At 52.3% G+C, this 19,616-nt stretch overlaps 1 protein-coding gene across 9 annotated transcripts in view; it reads left to right on the forward strand.

The window, feature by feature from the left end:
* The window catches only part of TAF4 (TATA-box binding protein associated factor 4), a 117,317-nt gene that overhangs the window by 34,520 nt on the left and 63,181 nt on the right, over nt 1-19,616 (forward strand). For 8 of the 9 annotated variants that reach the window (XR_009496944.1, XR_009496940.1, XR_009496943.1 and 5 more), the window contains 13 exons: nt 2,407-2,573; nt 3,463-3,582; nt 5,498-5,617; nt 6,369-6,491; nt 8,210-8,299; nt 8,837-9,079; nt 11,492-11,639; nt 11,988-12,102; nt 13,144-13,313; nt 13,612-13,742; nt 14,569-14,694; nt 15,501-15,557; nt 15,993-16,112. Coding sequence is in view for 3 of the 9 variants with exons in the window: in XM_002692259.5 (XP_002692305.3) it covers nt 2,407-2,573; nt 3,463-3,582; nt 5,498-5,617; nt 6,369-6,491; nt 8,210-8,299; nt 8,837-9,079; nt 11,492-11,639; nt 11,988-12,102; nt 13,144-13,313; nt 13,612-13,742; nt 14,569-14,694; nt 15,501-15,557; nt 15,993-16,112 (1,730 nt within the window). In the remaining 6 variants the exon portion in view is untranslated. The remainder of the gene's footprint in view (nt 1-2,406; nt 2,574-3,462; nt 3,583-5,497; nt 5,618-6,368; nt 6,492-8,209; nt 8,300-8,836; nt 9,080-11,491; nt 11,640-11,987; nt 12,103-13,143; nt 13,314-13,611; nt 13,743-14,568; nt 14,695-15,500; nt 15,558-15,992; nt 16,113-19,616) is intronic. The other variant, XM_059892986.1, reaches the window with a different exon arrangement.

Genomic DNA, 19,616 nt, shown 5'->3' on the forward strand with positions numbered 1-19,616 from the left:
ACTCCTTGGAAGGAAAATTATGACCAACCTAGATAGCATATTGAAAAGCAGAGACATTACTTTGCCAACAAAGGTCCGTCTAGTCAAGGCTATGGTTTTTCCAGTGGTCATGTATGGATGTGAGAGTTGGACTATAAGAAAGCTGAGTGCTGAAGAATTGATGCTTTTGAACTGTGGTGTTGGAGAAGACTCTTGAGAATCCCTTGGACTGCAAGGAGATCCAACCAGTCCATTCTGAAGGAGATCAGTCCTGGGTGTTCATTGGAAGGACTGATGTTGAAGCTGAAACTCCAATACTTCAGCCACCTGATGCGAAGAGTTGACTCATTGGAAAAGACTCTGATGCTGGGAGGGATTGGGGGCAGGAGGAGAAGGGGATGACAGAGGATGAGATGGTTGGATGGCATCACCGACTCGATGGACGTGAGTCTGAGTGAACTCCGGGAGATGGTGATGGACAGGGAGGCCTGGCATGCTGCGATTCATGGGGTCGCAAAGAGTCGGACATGACTGAGCAACTGAACTGAACTGAAGCCCCACCTTCCCCCTTGGTAATGGTGAGTTTACTTTCTAAGTCTCTGAGTCTATTTCTGTTTTGTCAATAAGTTCATTTGTATCAATTCTTTAGATTGATTTAGATATTGATATATTGATTTAGATTTATTTGGATTTAGATATACAAGTGATATCATATGATATTTGTCTTTCTCTGACCTACTTCACTTAGTGTGATCATCTCTAGGTCCATCCATATTGCTGCATATGGCGTTATTTTATTCTTTTTCATGGCTGAGTAATATCCCATTGTACATATGTATCACGTCGTCTTTATCCACTCATCTGTCAGTGGATACTTAGGTTGCTTCCTTGTCTTGCCTGTTGTAAATAATGCTGCAGTGAACATTGGGGTGTGTGTATCTTTTCAAAATACAGTTTTCTTCGGATATGTGCTCAGGAGTGGGATAGCAAGCAATACCTAGATCATGTGATAAATTTGTTTTTAGTTGTTTAAGGATCTCTGTTTAGATCTGCCCATTTTAAAATTTTTTGTTTGTTTTTTTGATATTGAGCTGCATGAGCTGTTTGTATACTTTAGAGATTAATCCCTTGTAGGTTGCATCGTTAGGCAGCATTTTCTCCCATTCCATGGGTTGTCTTTTTGTTTTGCTTTTTTCCTTTGCTGCAGCATGGCTCATTTGAAAGGGTTGTCTTGGAGGGTGCTCCCATAATGGGCACACGTACAAGTGGGTCTTCTTGATCGGGAGTTGCAGATGTGACCCTGGGGAAAGGCTGTATTTCCTGATGTGATGATGGGTGTTGAAGGAGCCGGGACCGGCAGCTCCAAAGACGTGTATGGTGGATGGAGCTCCCGTCTGGCTCAGCAAGGAACACCTGTTGTTGTGATGGCTGGCAGGAGGTTCTTGGCCTTGAGGTTTTCAGCTGCCCCTGTGGGGCTTCCTACTCAGTGGGCTCCTTGGGCCACAGCTCTGCCCGGCTGAGTTCTTCCATGGGGTGCCTCGTGCCCACCCTCTGCGAGCCTGGCTTTGGGGCAAGGTGTTCATAGGACTCCCTTTCAGCCCCATCGCTAATCCGTCATGGGAAATTGTGTGAAAGTTGTGTTACTGTTTCTAATGGAATCTAGGATGTAATTGGTCCTGGTTTTTGAAGCTAGAATTAATGTCACACTCCCTGCTAGGATTTGGTTTCCAGTGATGTAGCTGGAGCCCCATGAAGGGTGAGTGGTCCTCCGTGTCTTTGTGTCTCTGTCGGGGAGGGGGGTCCCAGGTCACCATGGACACACAAGGGGTCCTGTTCCTGGAAGGAGTGTCTGGGCTTCGGGCACTCCAGGCATGTCCCCAGGCATGTGAGTGGTGGGCAATGCTGTCTCGAGGTCCAGCCTAGTACCCAGGGATGGGGACCTGATGGGAGAAGAGGCCAGGCTGCCTCCCCCAGAGCCAGTGGTGGGCTTGGGAGGTGACCTGCTCCTGGGCAGGGCTCGGGTCTGAGGCTCCAGCTGCGACCTCTCCTGAGACACCTGCAGCCTTGTGCACTTGGCCACTCAGGCAGCCTTGTGGGGAGCACACTTGGCCGTGAGGGCTCTTGCCAGGCCCTGGCTCCCTGGCCTCCTGACCTGCAGGCCGGCGTGGGGTGCTGTGGGGTGGACGGGGTGTGAGGAGCTCTGCTTGCCTGGCTGACGGCTCCTCCTTGAATCGGTGAAAACTCCTCTCATGTCTCTGTCGTCCTGTGCACTGTCTCTGCCCTGTGCACTGTCTCTGCCGGCAGGTGTGCTCAGAGCTCAGGGACAGGGTTCATAGCGGCCCCCTTTCCTCCTCAGGGCTGTTGGCTCCCCGTGGAGTCGGGCCCTGGGGCGCATTCCTGACACCAGCCCCCTCCCCCGCCTCCCAGGTATGGTCCTCGTGCGGAGCGAGAATGGGCAGCTGCTCATGATCCCTCAGCAGGCCCTGGCTCAGATGCAGGCCCAGGCGCACGCCCAGGCACAGCCGCAGACCACCATGGCGCCGCGCCCGGCCACCCCCACAAGTGCCCCTCCCGTGCAGATCTCCACCGTGCAGGTGAGCACGCGCCCAGCCTGCGGGGGTTGTCAGGGGTGGGACGGCTCGGCTGCCCTGGGAGGAACTCGGGTCTCCAACCTGCACCCCTCCGCTGCCCACCCTCTGTGGCAGCCCCCCTTCTGTGCCTCCATTTCCTCCTCTGCAAAGTGCAGATCCTGCCACCCTGTAGGGCCATGACGGATAGTTAGGACACTTGAGCGCGGGACCCAGTGAGCCCTGAGCCTCGTTAGCTGTTGTGACCAGGGGGGCGCAGAGGAGCTTTGCAGAACTATGTTAACAGCCCCCCCACCACACACAAATGTGTGAGCCTTGGGGGCTACTTCCCCCCGCCCCACTGCGAGGCTGTGCCCCCTCCTCCCCCAGGCTGTGACAGGAGGACAGGTTCAGTGCCTCGGACTCGCCCCTCCCCCAGGTTCTGCCTCCTGGTGCCTTTCTGCCCCTTCTGAGCTGGTTGACTGGTCAGAGACTAACATGGAGACTAGAGGGGTCCTGACGGCTCTGTTGTCCTGTGACTTCAGCTGCATCCCCTGGAGTTGGTGTCCCTGCGCTGTAGACAGAGGGGCCCCTCCCTGAGCATCTGAAACAGCCCTGAGCAGCTCGCAGGGTCTATGGAGGTCCGTTCCGTCAGATATTTGTAAGAGGTTCACTTTGACTGTTGTGTGATTACAGGAAATCAAAGTGTTGATTTCCCAGATACACGCATCCCTCGAAGACCACGTGGGAGGCTCTGCTAAGGAGTGTGTTACAGTTATATGGTGACAATCAGGGGGCCTCGCGGACTCTGGCGCCTACCTTGGGGGCCCAGGGTGCTCTCTGTGCTGAAGGAAGGACCGTGTGGTGTGCTGCCTCTCACTTCCCTCCTTTTAGGCGACAACTCCTTGTTTTTCAGGCACCCGGGACCCCCATTATTGCACGGCAGGTGACCCCAACGACCATAATCAAGCAGGTGTCTCAGGCCCAGACGACGGTACAGCCTAGTACCGCACTGCAGCGCTCGCCCGGGGTTCAGGTGAGCTGGGGGCTGGGTGGTGCCCACGATGCTGGGGTCAGGGGTCGGGCCTCACGAGTTTGGGTGCTGGATGCCAGGGTTCGGGATTTGGGGCAGGAGATGCTTTGGAATAAAGTGCCTTTTCTCTGCCCACCAGCGCAGGGGAGGCCAGACTTCTCTAAACTAGAGAGTTTAGCACCAGCCGCACTTCCAGAAGCCTCCCACTGTGCTGGAAGCGCAATTAAAAAAATGCCCCTACTGACACTTGACGGTGCGGTGTCCCTGAGGCAGGAACAGGCTGCAGCGTGCCTGTGTGCTGCACCGAGGAGGGCGTGTCCTCGCTGTGTGTGTGTTAGTGTGTAGCTCTCACAGTGCCCTCCCTGGTGGGTGCCGGCAGCGCGGCGTGGGGGCTTCTGGCCCTGATCCAGCTTGGCCTCCTCACTCGCCTTGGTCTTCCTGCTTGCCCTGACCTTGTCCTCATCTGTCTCTTGGTGCCCGCAGCCGTGACACTGCTTTCAGAGCAGCTGGAGGAGCAGTTGGTCCCAAGTAGACTCGGTAGTCTCTTCCCGCTACAGGAGCTGCTCGGCAGTGGTGCTTCCTGGGGTTGGGAGTCGTCTGACCAAGTTCAGCTTGGTTGGAGTGTCTTGAGCTTCAGTTGTAGAGAGAAGAGCCTTTTCTGAGAAGGTAGTGAAGTTCATTGTGAGCTTTTGCACCAGGTTTATCAGAACAGGTTCTGTCTGCCATCTCAGTATTAATCCAGGTGGAAGGTGTTTTTATGGGGCTAGTGGGAGCACGTGTGAGGGGAGCATTTTGATGGAAATGAAAACCTCCAAGAACTGGATGTGCCCTGGTTGTTTCTGATTGTCCAGAAGCAGCTCTGCTATGCCTACTGGTTGGTTCCTTCCCTTTTCTTTCTGAAGTTTTTTATTTGCTACTTTCTTGTTACAAAAGTAATAAGTGCTTAATGTTACAAGTGAAAGAAAACATCAATGATAAAGAAAGCCCACCATCTCTTCTGACTGACGTTTCTCCTGGGAAACCAGTGTTTACAGCCTGAGGTTGCAGATAGCTGTCTGCCCAGGGCCCCCCTGTCCCTTTGCCCCCCCATGAGCAGCGCTATCGGAGCACCTCCTGGAGCAGGCAGGCACCGGGACCTGCTTTGCTGAGAGCAGCCGCATGCAAGTCATGCTCAGGGTTATACTGCCCCCTGCCTTCCAAAGTCATACGAAAGTTTGAGAAATTGGAGAAGTCTAGACTTTTACATTGGAAGAGTGCTAATTTACGATAGAGAAGCAGTGGACATTTGCACGATTGCTCACATGGGATTAGAACTCGCGAGAGTTTGACGAGCCCAGTTGTTGTTTGGTGTCTAGTTGTTCGTTTGTTTAAATGTATTTGTTGAACAAAGTCACCCCTCCCTCTCAGCACCGACTACATGGGGCCCCTGCCTGGTCAAAAACCATTTCTGGATGTGACTCGCTTTGGGAGAGCAGAGAAGGGTGTTTTGGCAGCGGAGGGGAGCCCGGGACCCCAGTGAGTCCCAGTGCTGCCCTGGGACATACTGGCTCTCTTATCACCAGCCTCCCTGCACGAGCCAGGGGATGAGCTTTTCAGTTTCTCTGTTTTCATATTTTTTCCTTTTAACTTCTGAAATGTGATCTGGGTTGTTGTGAAAAGCTACTTGTCCTGGCCTCACTGGGACACTCTGGATTGGCTCCTGACGGCCAGGTTCCTTCTGGCCGCGGCTTTGCTTCTGTCAGTTTTTGCTGCAGGTGTGAAGGCCTGCTTCCTTGGTGCTCAGGATGGCAGCTCTCGGGGACACGGTCAGCCATGGGGCTGAAACGGTCCCTCAAGGTCGCGGGTCCTGTGGGGCCTGCCCCGTTGCAGGGAGTCTCACGAAGGCCATCTGTTTACCTCATGCTTTGGATTCTCGTAGCCTCAACTTGTTTTGGGTGGCACTGCTCAGACAACCTCACTTGGGACAGCGACAGCTGTTCAGACGGCGACACCTCAGCGGACGGTCCCAGGGGCCACCACCACCTCGACAGCTGCCACGGTGAGAGCCACCTCTCGGGAGCCACGGGGCTGTGTGTTGAGGTCATGCTGCCCCAGCGTGCACGTGGGGAGCCCTTGGAGTCTCCATGGCCCCGTACGTGACGGGGTCTGAGGGCAGTGGCCTCTGCAGGGCCGCAGGAAGGGCCCAGCATCCTGTATCAGGCTTTCGGGCTGTGGGAATGTCTGTGTGATGAAGCCCAGACCAGCTGCATCCAGGGATGACGGGGCCTGCACAGCAGTTGTAGCCTGCCACAGCAGTGGCGGCGTCCTCCTCAAGTTTATTTCCAGCGATTTTCCTACATGCGGATGAATGTTTAAACCAGGGGGATTGTGCTCTGTTTGTGATTTAAAACTTTTTCATGCTTCTTTGCTGAGTGTTTTTCAGCATCTTTTTTAGTAGCTGTGTCATGATTCTGTTCCTTTTATTGTGCACTTAGGTATCGGTTTTTCTTTACGATAAGAAACATCACAGTGAATGTCTTGTAGATTGTCTTTTTGCATTTATCAGTTACATTTCTCAAAGAGTTGCTGGGCTGAGTGAGCTGTGAATTTGATCTGTGCCTTGGGAGCACATGTTTTGGCTTATACTCCCATCATCAGGCGATGAGAGTAACTGCATTTTCCCGAAAGACATTTTAGAGAAGAAATACACATTTCTTGTATGATACACAGCATCTTAGTTAGACCAAAGGCTATGATAACAGTCTGCTTTGTAAGAGTTTTTCACTTATACCTTCTTAATTTCTATCCAGGAAACTATGGAAAACGTGAAGAAATGTAAAAATTTTTTATCTACGTTAATAAAACTGGCTTCGTCTGGTAAACAGTCTACAGAGACGGCTGCTAACGTGAAAGAACTGGTACAGAATCTGCTGGTAAGAGTCCACACGCCGGCCCCTGCCTTAGAGCGCAGTACTTGGCTATGCCAGCCTGCACGCCGGCCCCTGCCTTAGAGCACAGTACTTGGCTACCGGGGGTGGCGGCTGCAGTCTACCGGGGTGGGGGCGGCGGCTGCAGTCTGGGCCCCTCTCCCCTTGCCCTGACGCTCTCACCCCTGGCTTCTCGGAGCCTCGCAGCTGGACAGCTCTCCCAGTATCTCCTTTTCCACATCAGTCGCTTGGCATGCTGGCCACACAGGACTGATGTGAATTCACCAAAGAGATGGTGGGTGTTTTAAGGGCTTTCCCTCTCATTCCTCCACGTCTTCCATGGAGGATTTTGAGTGACATGGAAGTGGAAGGGAGAGTGACGAGCCCTTGCGGGCCAGCTGAAGGCTTCATAGGCCCTGAGTTCTTACCTACCTGGCTTTCCGTCTACTGTGCCGTGTTGCTGCCACAGACCCTCTCCAGTCTCTAGGTATCAAGCCCCGATTCCTGGACATAACCTGGGAGCCTGGGGATCCTCGCAGCCCCCAGGCTTCTGGAAGCTGAGTCCAGTGTCACCTGCAGGGCTTGGTCGGTCGTCAGGTTCACTTCTGGCTGTTGCCTCTGTGTCGCTGTTAGCCTGGGGTCCCCTGCTTCCCGCTCTTTCCTTGCTCTCAGTTTCTTTGTCCAGGAAGCCTGGTGGTTTAGCACACGGGCTGATGGCCATTTCTGTCCTGCTGCTGCTGGGTTTGTCAGCGCTGACCCTCCGCTTGCAGCCTCTCTTCCATGCCACGGGCTGTAGCTGGAGGGGAGCTGCCCCTGTGCTGGACACGTGGGTTTGGGGCTGGAAAGGAGTGAAGTTGCGCTCTCACAGCAGAAATGATCACTTCAGACGCGCCTTAAATATTTTCAGGAAACTAAGAGATTGAAAAACAGTCTCACCTGAGAGGAACAAGAACTCCCAGGTTTTTATTTGTTTCAGTTACAGTTTACCTTTTAATGAACATTTGTAGTAAAATACACGCTGTTCTTTCTTCCCACGGCCCCTTGTCTGCAGCCCCTCCTGGGACTGGAAGCACAGGCTCATCTCACCATCTCTCTCACTTCCCAGAAGAGCCCAGCGCTATCCCCCTGTGCTGTGCCCTTCTCAGGGTTCTGGGACCCCCGTCCTGCCCTCTTTGCAGCCCTGACTGCTCCCTCCTTGACTTGGGCCCAGCAGCCCCGGGCTTGGAGGCTGGTGGGAGGTGACCCCACGTGAGAGGGTGCAGGTAGGCACCTTGTCTCATAGGACTCCTGGGTGTGGGCAGAGCCAGCTGGGTCAGTGCTCACGCCTCCAGGGCACCTGTGCTGCCCCGTCCCTGCCCACCTCTGGTCCTCCCGGGCTCATGCCCGCTTGCTGTGGCCCCTCTCATCTGGGCATGTGCTTCTCTCTGTGGCACCCCAGCTGCTCTGGGGTCTCAGTGTAGCTGTGGTTTCTCCAGGGAAGGGTGTCCCTGGCCTGCCTTACCTTCTGACTTGGTCTCAAGGGTACTTTTAGGCTTGTCTTTCTCCTGGCAGAATGCCTGATGTGTGGTGGTAGTAAGAAAGTTGAGGAGAGGTACAGTGAGCCCACAGCCTGGAGGGAGGAATAACTGTTTGTAAAACTCGAGACCTGGAGAAATACTGAATAAAGATACATGTGTGCAGACTTGTATTCACAGAGGAATTTTAATGTGAATTTTGTCTTTAAGGATGGAAAAATCGAAGCAGAAGATTTCACTAGTAGGTTATACCGAGAACTTAACTCTTCACCTCAACCTTACCTTGTGCCTTTCCTGAAGGTAATCCGAAGCCCGCTGCGAGCGCCCAGTGTTGGCTGGGGCGGGGCGGGCTCCTCTGGGGAGGGTGGACTTGCCGGTTGTCACCGGTGCATTTGCAGCTTTCAAGCCCCTGAGACAGACTGTTAAGTGTTCTCTTTGGAGGCTTTGCTGTAAGTTTCGAGACCCCCCACTGCTGGGACCACAGTGTCGTGTTGCACCTGAGGATCCAGAAGGGCCCTTTCCCCTTAGAGGGTGGCCCGTGTGCCCAAGGCTGAAGGGGCTGTACTGCTGGGAGGCAGGTGTCACTCAGACGCCTCTGCTGCCCTAATGCGCTTTAACCGCCTGTCAGAAATGCCGCTTCTGGTTGGTGTTTAAATGTTTCCAGCCAGTTCTCACTGAGGGTGACCCTGCCCAGCGGCAGTGACAGTGTGGGGTGCTGACACTTGGGTCCCTTGAAGCCCCACACCGACGCTGGGGCGTATTCTCAGGGTCATGTGTTTTTGGGTCAGAAGAAGGGGTAGTGCTGCCAGCCGACCCCATGTCTGTCTTTCCGCCCAGAGGAGCTTGCCCGCTTTGAGACAGCTGACCCCCGACTCCGCGGCCTTCATCCAGCAGAGCCAGCAGCAGCCACCGGCCTCACAGGCCACCACTGCACTCACCGCCGTGGTGCTCAGTGGCTCGGTCCAGCGCACGGCCGGGAAGACGGCGGCCACCGTGACCAGCGCCCTCCAGCCCCCTGTCATCAGCCTCACGCAGCCCACACAGGTGGGCGTCGGCAAGCAGGGGCAGCCCACACCGCTGGTATGAAGGCCGAGCCTTGCCCTGCTCCCCACCTGCCCACCTGCCTGTGGCCCAGAGAAACTGGCAGGGGGAGTTTGGGGTGTTAAGTCCTGAGTAGTGAACTGTCAGGTTGAGATGAGGGCCCTGCAGGTTCGTAGTTTATTTCTCAGTAAAGCAAAGTAAGCCTGTCGGCTTCTACCCTCAGGCACGTCCATTATCTGTACGACGGTTCAGAGTGTCCCTGGGTTAAGTGGACACAGCGTGTGTGTGGTGCATCTCAGCCGGGCGTTGTCTTCAATCAGGAGCCATGGCCCAAACACATGGAACCAACGCAAGTGCTGAGCGTTGGGCACATCAGTTTTCATGGCTTAGGACCCAGCTCTGCAGCCATGGTTCGGGGCCTTGAGCTTCCCAGGTGTGCAGCTGCTGATGGTGGATTGGCACTGATCCGGGTGGTGTGGTGTGGTTCCGATCCAGGTTCTGGTTGTGCAGCTGTGGAGAAGGCATCTCTGCTGGAAAGAGTGAGGTTTGAACCTGCTCCAGCAGGCAGGTGGAGTTCGCCAAGCATAGAAAGGCAGTTGCTGTTTTTTTTTTCCCCTCTAATTTCAAAGGGGTTTTGTTCCTAAGTTGCGTGTGTGTGCTCAGTCGTGTCCAACTCGTGACCCCATGGACTGTAGCCCTCCAGGCTGCTCTGTCGATGGGGATTTCTGGGCAAGAATACTGGAGTGGGTTGCCATTTACCTCTCTAGGGGATCTTCCTGACCTAGGGATTGAACCTGTGTCTCCTGGGCTGAAGACAGATTCTTTACTGCTGAGTCACCTGGGAAGGTCCTTTGTTCCTGCTGCTGTTTATCAGTTGCTCAGTGGTATCCAACTCTTTGCCACTCCATGCACTGCTGCATGCCAGGCTTCTCTGTCCTTCAGCATCTCCCAGAGCTTGCTCAAATTCATGTCCATCGAGTCAGTGATGCCATTCAACCATCTCGTCCTCTGTTGTCCCCTTCTTCTGCCTTCAACCTTTCCCAGCATCAGGGTCTTTCCCACTGAGTCGTCTCTTCACATCAGGTAGCCATAGTATTGGAGCTTCAGCTTCAGCATCAGTCCTTCCAATGAATATTCAGGATTGATTTCCTTTAGGTTCGACTGATTTGATCTCCTTGCAGTCCAGGGAACTCTCAAGAGTCTTCTCCAATACCACAGTTCAAAAGCATCAATTCTTCGGCGCTCAGCCTTCTTTATGGTCCAACTCTCACATCCGTACATGACTCCTGGAAAAACTAGCTTTGACTATATGGACCTTTGTCGGCAAAGTGTGATGTCTTTGTTTTTTAATACATCGTCTAGGTTTGTCATAGCTTTTTTTCCCGAGGAGCAAGCACCTTTTCATTTCATGGCTGTCATCATTGTCTGCGGTGATTTTGGAGCCCAAGAAAAGAAAATATGGCACTTTCCCCCCATCTATTGGCCACGAAGTGATGGGACCAGATGCCATGATCTTAGATTTTTTGAATGTTCCTATAGACAGTTAAGAAATTTAATCAAACAAATGCAGGTCTTTGTGTTACTTTCGTAGGTTGTAGAGTATGTATTTTATGATAACGCCCAAGTGATACTCAGGTGGTCATCAGAGTCATGAGGGGAGTGCTGGTCTCTCACCTGCTCAAGTTGAAATCTGTGTTTATTTCTGCCTTCATTGGTGGTGATGAAGATGGGCTCCACAGAGATGGAGAAGTGTCTGCTGGCCACGGCTGGGGCCAGTGTGCCTTGAGCCAGTGTGCCAGTGTGAGGGCAGGGCTCCCTGCGCCCCTCCCCAAGGGTAGGGCTCTGCCTTGGTCCTGCTTCATTGCAGCAGAAGGACGAGACACAGAGTCAGGCCCTGCGATCATCGCCTGCTGTCCCTGAAGCCTGTGGGGACAGGAAACCCTGAGGCTTTTCCCTGAGCTTGTGCCAGAACGTGGCCTGAACCTCCGGGGGCCATCGTGCATCTGTTCTTCCGGACGGCATGAATTTCCACAGGATTTATTGCAGAGATAACGTGGTCTAGGGCACCCCCCCAGCCCCCTCCTCGAGTGCCTGTAGCACAGGGCAAGCCCCCAGGTGACTGTTGTAAAACTCAGAAACTGGGTTTTGAGCATCTGGCCTGAGGCTGTGGTGGGTGTGAGGTGGCCCTGGCACCCATGCTGGCATCTGGGGAGAAGCCGCTTGTTCCTGCTGGTTCAGGAGCTCTCTGGACCCTGTCCCTGGGTGCTGACCTCAGGGCCCCATGTGCGGCTCTGCTCCAGGAGCTCGAGCTGGTGTGGAGGCACTAGACCTGGGGCACCATCCAGCCTGCCCGGTCCTTTGGGATGGCTGGGACCCTGCGCTGGGGACGGGTGCCAGCAGCCCCTTTCGGGGTGGGGGTGTGTGCTCACGCGCCCCACGGGCTCTCCCCAGGTGATCCAGCCGCCGCCCAAGCCTGGGGCGCTGATCCGGCCGCCGCAGGTGACACTAACGCAGACGCCCATGGTCGCGCTCCGGCAGCCCCACAACCGCATCGTGCTCACCACGCCCCAGCAGATCCAGCTGAACCAGCTGCAGCCAGGTGAGTGCCTGACCCTGTCCGCGTGGTCCTCGTCACTGTGGGACTCATAGCTCAAGCTTGGCTGCTTCACTGTGCCCTTCAGTCCCCACCCTGGCAGCATGGTTTTTAGAGGACTGGATTCCTTACCAGCAGTCATTCTTACACCTCAGAAAGTTTGATGAAATGCAGGAAAATAAGCACTTGAGAGAGGCTGCCTGCACTTTTACTCTAGTTTAGAGTTAGTAACGTGGTGTTTCTTACTGTTTAGGAATCTTCCTCGTGGCGGGTTGTGGGTAACGGCCTCCCTCGGCCCACCCAGCCCTGGCACGAGTCTGTGCAGGGGGTACACCCTTGTCTCTTGCTCTGCAGTCCCTGTGGTGAAACCTGCTGTGTTACCTGGAACCAAAGCTCTTTCTACTGTCTCCGCACAAGCTGCTGCTGCACAGAAAAATAAACTCAAGGAGCCTGGGGGAGGCTCGTTTCGGTAAGGAGTGTGTACAAGAGGCGCCAGAGGGAAGGCCACGTGGGTGCCGGCCTGTGCCTAGGAGCGAGCGCTCCTTGGCACCTTTTGACGCTGCATCCCCTCCACGCTCAGCTCTGATCTCCATTTGTGTGTTTTCCCACTAAGCAACTCGGGGAGGTTTGCTGCAGACACAGGGTGGGAAGGCAAGCCAGCTGACTCTGTGCAAGCTGGCAGGAGGTTTGTTTCTGAGATATGATGGCTCAGCCTTCTGAGTGCATCATGGTCCTCATAGAGGACGCGTCCCATGTCCTTCCATCAGTTTCAGAGCCTTTAGAGGTTCTGTGCTCTGGTCTCTTGACGGGCAGCTGGTCTGAGTGTTGCCCTAGGAATGGCTGCGGTATCTCCTCTGGTTTCAGTCCAGAGGTAGTGAAGTGTGCACATGTTGGGGGCCCGTTGGTCCTTCCCTTCACAGATGCTCCGGCCCCAAAACGGTTTAGGGAGCAGGCCTGGTGTTGGCAGCACTGGGAGCCTTCGGGGCCCACATCAGAGCTGGGCTCCAGGCAGGGCAAGGAGGTAGGGGCCGGGCAGGGTGGGAAGGATGCTCACGAGGGTGAGGGAGGTTGTGGAGGTGGGAGACACGTCCACCGGCGGGTCAGAGAGGAAAGAAACGAGGGCTCCCAGAAGCCACGATTCCTTCTGCAGGTGAGGGAGCCAGATATGCAGAGCAAGTCAACCAGATGGGCCTGGTGGGGTTGAGTCCTGGCTGAACACTCAGGTGACAGCTCTGGGAAAGCCATGACTGGGGCTGCCTGCCTACCCTGGGGGCCTGGGACCAGTGACACACAATGGCAGCAGCATGCCCAGTGCCCAGGTCTTGTTGTCTAGAACCAATTCTTCCACAGTGACCAGATGCTTTGCGAGGCTGCAGGTTCCAGGCGAGGGTCAGGAGGATGCAGGATAAGTTAGTGCCTTTCCAGTGGTTAGAAAGCCCTGCTTGAGGGTCAGAGTTCGCAGAGTTTTACCCCTCATTGAGTTAGAGTCGCCGCCTCTTGTTTCCTGAAGGGATGATGATGACATCAATGATGTAGCGTCCATGGCTGGAGTGAACCTGTCAGAAGAAAGCGCGAGGATATTGGCCACAAACTCTGAGTTGGTGGGCACCCTGACAAGGTCCTGCAAAGACGAGACCTTCCTACTCCCAGCACCTCTGCAGAGAAGGATATTAGAAATAGGTACAGCCCTGGGATGTTGGGCCCTCCATGTGGGCTTGGCGTGGACCACAGCTGCATGCTCAGTGTGGAACTGTCCTGGGCTGGGGGACACACCTTGTTCCTGGTCACCTGTTTTGCCAGGACTGTGCTTTCCATGGGGTTGACAGTGGTGGTCTCAGGGAAGCAGGTGTAGACCCCCTCCCCTGCGGGCCTGCCTGGGGTGCCCTCGGGTCGCACAAAGCCATAACCAGTGAATAAGAGGAAGACAGTGAAGGGAAGAACAGAGCTCCAGTGATGGTAAAGTGCTGCCTGTCCCCAGGGAAGAAACACGGCATCACGGAGTTGCACCCAGACGTGGTGAGTTATGTGTCACATGCCACGCAGCAGAGGCTGCAGAACTTGGTGGAGAAGATATCGGAGACGGCCCAGCAGAAGAACTTCTCTTACAAGGTAACTGCCATTTCCCTGGGGGACACTCCCTGTCGTCCCTCCCTGGGGGAGGGTGCAGAGGTAGGCAGCCACGTGTCTAGCCTGTTTGGAGTTTTCCCAGAACTGGATTTGGGGAAGAGGCTATTGCTTTCAGCCCCATGGCGCCCTTGGGTGCCGTCCACCTGGCTGGGGAGCAGGATCCCGAGGGGACCTGGCCTCTGGGTTAAGAGCTGATCTGCTGGTCTAGGCAGGGGCCTCTTCAGCTCTGCAGTGGGTGGAGTCTTCCTACCCATTCTCCCCACTCCCCTGGAGTCCTTGCACCTGAGGCCCCAGCTGTCCCTGCAGACCCGAGGGGGTCCTGCCCTCCTGTGACTTGGAGCAGCACTCCGTTTTGTTCTGTGGAGGGCCTCTTTCAGGGCACCATGGAGCAGCCAGGTGCTTGCCGAGCCCTACCAGGCACTGCCTTCAGAGCAGCATTTGGAATAAAAGCATGTAGCCGTTTGCTTTAAAAAAAAGTTTTTTTATGTTGCTATAAAACTTTTAGCTGTCACTTAAAAAAAATCAAATGATGTTCAGTCCTGGATTTTGGCACCAAAAAAAAAAAAAAAAATCAAGTGATGCTAAAGTGTATAAAATGGAAACTTCCCCGTGAGCCCCAAGGAGACTCACCTGCGACGGCATGTGAGCGTCCAGAGCACTTATCAGATGTGGAGCTGGGAGGTGGAGGGGGGACGTTGGAGTCTGCGCACTAGCCTGGGGATTGGGCTGAGGGAGGCCGGAAGCGGTACGCCGACTGTCTGGCTGGGCTCCCAAGTTTATCACAAACAGTGTTTTCACTTTTTTGTAGGATGATGACAGATACGAACAGGCAAGTGATGTCCGGGCTCAGCTCAAATTTTTTGAACAGCTTGATCAAATTGAAAAACAGAGAAAAGATGAACAGGAAAGAGAGATCTTAATGCGGGCAGCAAAGGCAAGTGCTTGTGGGTCACTCAGCTTTCCCATCTCCATCTGAGTGCTCACACACACGCTCGGGGTGTCCGGGAGCCGGAGCGCTCACATACACGCTCGGGGTGTCCGGGAGCCGGAGTGCTCACACACACATTCGGGGTGTCCGGGAGCTGGAGCGCTCACACACACGTTTGGGGTGTCCAGTAGCCTGAGCGCTCACACACACACTCTGGGTGTCTGGGAGTCGGAGTGCTCACACACACGTTCGGGGTGTCCAGTAGCCCAAGCGCTCACACACACGCTCGGGGTGTCTGGGAGCCAGAGTGCTCACACACACATTCGGGGTGTCCAGGAGCTGCAGCGCTCACACACACATTTGGGGTGTCCAGGAGCCCAAGCACTCATACACATACTTGGGGTGTCCAGGAGCCCGAGCAGTATTTGGGGGTGACCTCATGACACGGTGCATGGGGCGGGGAGCATTCGAACAGCAGCGGTTACTCACTGTGGGCAGGTCCCTAGCTGAGCGGAGCCCTGTGGGCTGCCTGCACGCACATCCTTGTGTCATATCACATCAGATTCTGCAGTTGGCAGACCTGCCACAGGCCACACCATGGTTCTTCTGTCCAAGTGGTATTGATTTTCTCAAAAATGTTTGTTTTTTGTGATGATAAATTTTCATCTTTTGGCTAGAAGCATTTAAAAAATTTGATGTTTTCTGTTGTAAGACTTAGATTTTGTTATGTCACAAATAAGGTAACGTGTTTGTCGGATGAGAAATGTTTAGGTCATAACTTATTTTTCTTTTTTACCTGTTTGAAAAAATAGTCTCGATCCAGACAAGAAGATCCAGAACAGTTAAGGTTGAAACAGAAGGCAAAGGAGGTAAGCTTTTCTAGTCCAAGAACCTGCACGGCACACTGGAAAGTGTGTGTGTTCAGCCTGAGCGCTGATGGGTGAGAGAGGCTGAGGAAGTGATGGTGTGCCTGCAGTGGCCTCCACGTAGCGGCCAACACCTCTCCAGGTGTTTGCCTGTGCAAACCGTTTGTGTCCTGCTTTTACATTTCATGGTAATTTCTCATTTGGGGCATCTGATCTCCGTACTCTCAAAATTTGCTCATGTTTTCTGAGCTTTAAAAAAATGTTTTTATTATTGCTTTACTACTTTTATGATTGTAAACTATACTTCCTGTTTAAAAAAAAAGTCAAACTAAAAGTTTAGAAAAATTTGGAAAACCCTTTGGTGTCTGTGTATTACTTTTGTAGTAAGAAAAAAAAGATGCATGAAATGACAGTCTCTGTTTGCTTTTCAAAACAAAGATGCAGCAACAAGAACTGGCACAGATGAGGCAGCGAGATGCCAACCTCACAGCACTAGCCGCCATCGGGCCCCGGAAAAAGAGGAAAGTGGACTCCCCGGGACCGGGATCGGGACCAGAGGTACCGCTCGGATGCAGGGACAGGGGCTGGAGGGCCTCGGGCGTCGGCCTCCCGCTCACCCTCCAGGGAGTCGGGCTTTCGCACCATTTACATGTTGTCTCACCGCCCTCAGAATACGTTTTGCATTCGATGCTTTATATCAAATCAACCTATTTGTGGATGTCACTTGAGCCATCCCTTTGCAGGAGGAGGTTTGATCTCTGTAGCTTATACAGTGAGGTTTAGGCTGACTTGGGAGGCCATGCGGGGCATTCAGTCAGCAGAGTGACCTTCCTTGAGGTGACTGTCCTCATTGAGTGTGGACATGAGGTGAGCCCAGATCCCAGCACAAGGAAGCTGTGGCCTGGTTCTGCTTGTCCACATTTTGTTAGTTCCCTGTTGTGCTTGCTGTTGTATCTTTATATATAATTACAAATCCTCCTTTAAAGTATCGTGATTTTTTTTCTTTAAACTGCCAGTTGTGAATCTCAGGGAGAAAGAGAACATTGTCTTTTATATTTCCTTGCTGATTTGCCATTTCTGATGTTTTGTGCCCCTCCCTGAGCTCCGGGTCTCCATCGGCAGGATTGCTCTTGGGCTCGAAGGACAGCATTTAGGGTTGCTGGTAGTGCAGTCTACGTGGTGATGGGGTCTTTTCAGCTTGTGTTTACTCGAAAGTGGTTGAATTTCCTCCTCAAAATTTTGAATGAAATTTTCCCTGAGTAGTCCGTTTTTTTCTTTCAGCTCTGTTTTTTCTAAAGTTAATTTCTGTCACCTTCTTGAATAGGCCAAGCAAATCCAGATATGTATAACTAAATTTAATAGAATGACAGACGAACAGGGAAAGCGATTCTAAGAATTTTAGCTACTTTACATTTCCCTATCTCCTGAGGCCTAGTTTAGTGCTGGTCTCTCTCTCTTTTCTGAGGGAGCTCCTATTCTCATTTAGTCGTGTTGTCTTGCTCCAGCTCACGAAGAAGATGGGAGGTGTTCCAGTGTGCTCTGCAGAATTACAGAGCTCCTGTTCTTTCTTAGAGCTGAACACAGCCGTGAACTTGTGACCGTCTGCACCCTGAAGGAAGTTGTTGCGTAGTATTCAGGGCTCCACTGTGATGTCGATCCTTGTTTCCTGTTAGTCATGAGTTTCAGGATGACTGTCTTGCTTCTTAGGAGTTTGTCGTCTTTGTTTGTTTAGACTTGGTTCTCTTGACCTCTGCTGGGGCTTCTCTGAGCTTCTTCGGTTGGTAGGTCACGGTTTCTCCTCAAATTTGCAGCACTTTTGCCTTTACTTCCTCAAACCTTTCTCTGTTTCAGTCTTTTCCTGTGGGGTTTCCCAGGTATACCTCTGTTAGTTCTCTTGACATTGCCCTGTGGGTCTCTTGAGTCTGTACCTGTTTTTCTGTAATCACTTTCTTTGTTCGAGACTGGATAATCTCTACTGATCTATCTTCAGATTCTCTATCATCTTGCCTGTCCAGTGAAGTTTTCCTTTGTTGACATATTTGCAGCTTTGGGATTTCTGCCTAGGTCTTTTTTTTTTTTTTTTAATCATTGCTAATTCTTTGCTGATATTTCCCTGTCTGCTCCTTATTGAAGCCAGATTTTCCCGTCATTCTTGGAACCTCTTTGTAAAAGCTGCTCTGATGGTTTGTCAAATCCAACATCTGGGTCATCTTGACTCAATCTCTGTTGACTGCTCTTCCCTGCAAGTGTGGTAACAGCTTCCTGTCTCTCTGCATGTCTAGTCATTGTCACTTATATGCTGGACGTTGTGAACGATATATCATCATCCTCTGAAGAGTGTCAATGCTTGTTTAAGTTCAGCAACCGGCTGCTCATCTTGAACATGTGTGTTTGTGTCTTGCTTTGGCGTTCAGTAGGGTCTGTGGGAATCCCACCCAGCGGGGCTCAGTCGGCACATTTGCCTTCCCTGTGAGGTCAGGGTGGGTCTTGCATGGGGTATGATCCTTACTCCTAGGAAAGGCCTTGGGCTTTTGGCTGGACATCGGGAATGAGGACGTAGGGTGGGCTGTACTTGGGCAAGGACGGTCACTCGCGTGTGTTTTGGTTACGTCACATGGCTGTTTCATGGTAGTCTTAGTTCCATAAGTAACTTGATGGTTAATACTGACTAGTCTGTGGGGATATCTGTTTAGTCATTTGACTTTCCAAATCTTATTCTCTGTTGGATTCTTTTGGGATGTTTCCTGGGGGCTGAGTTCCCCAGATTTGTGCACATTGACGACAGTTTTGATAGCTATAAAATCCTTGGCTCACATGTTCTTTGCTTGAGACTCTTCCTTGAGTAAGTAGTTACATTAGATATTTTCTCCTGGTGTAAAAGGTTTGCTGTCTGTCTGATGACTGTCTGATTTTATTTCTCTTGTGTTTCATATGTTCTTTCTGCCCGAAGTTGCCCACAGAATTCTTTTCCCTTAAAGCCAAGCATTTTACCTGGAATCGGCTGTTTTTAGGTTGTTGTTCTTGGGGAGAGGTTGTGTTCGTTCAACATGCAGTTTGAATGTTTTTGTATTCAGGAACATTTTCTTGAATGTTTTTTTTGTTTTTGTTTTCGTCTTCAGATATTCCTGTTATTCATATGTTGTATCTTTCGTATCTACTGTCAGTATTTGCCTGTTCTCTTATATCCTTTTCATCTCTCTTTTAAAAAGTTTGGTGCTTTTTATCATCCTCACTGTCTTCTTTCTTCCTTACTTGTTTTATTTGCTCCTGTGCTCTTTTTTAGTGTAGTCTTCATTTCTCAACTGAAATTCTCTTTTGTTTCTAGTTTTTCCTTGACTTTGTTCAGCTCATTTTCCAAGTTTTGCTAATCCTGATTTATGTTGTTCTTCACGCATTTTATCATTTTCTCAGTGTCTCTGTTTGGAAATAGACATGATAGTTTTGATCTCTTCTTGATTGTGTCTCTGGTGTTTTCCATTATCTCTCTGGGTGGTGTTCTGCTCCTTATTCTCATTTTTCCTTAGGGCAGCTTGTCTGGGGTTCAGCCTTTTCGTGGTTCACTTTTGTGTGAACCGTGTGGTCTTAAACCTTCAGGAGGAGGCAGTTTGAAGATGTGCTGGCTTCACTGAGCTCCTCTTCCATAGTTTCCACATGGTGACCCGTGTGCTGTCTGTGATTCTTGGCTCTGCCCCTCTCGACTCTTAGCTGGACCTTTTTGTCTCCTCTGTCCTGTCCTGCTCAGCTTCAGAGGAGTACGCTCCTCTCGTGTGGGCCCCTGGCTGGTCACAGGCAGAGCTCCTGGTGGCAAGGCCACAGTCAGAGTACCAGCCCGGTCTAGTGGCCGCTCTCAGGTGAACCTGCCCTTCTTCTTGGTGAACACCCCGAGGGTTTGAGACCTCAAAGGTGCCCGGCAGCTCTCCGCGCATAGTTTTGAGGTAGTCTCCAGGCTTGTGGCTGCTTGCAGCTCGTCTCCATTGGTTTTGTTCTATGTGTTGCCTGCTGGCGTTTGGTTTTGCTTCCTAGCTGCTCTGGGTTTTCTTTGGCCTTTGGGAAGATTAAGAA

The sequence above is a fragment of the Bos taurus genome, chromosome 13 (genome assembly GCF_002263795.3).
Source record: "Bos taurus isolate L1 Dominette 01449 registration number 42190680 breed Hereford chromosome 13, ARS-UCD2.0, whole genome shotgun sequence".
Lineage (NCBI taxonomy): Eukaryota > Metazoa > Chordata > Mammalia > Artiodactyla > Bovidae > Bos > Bos taurus.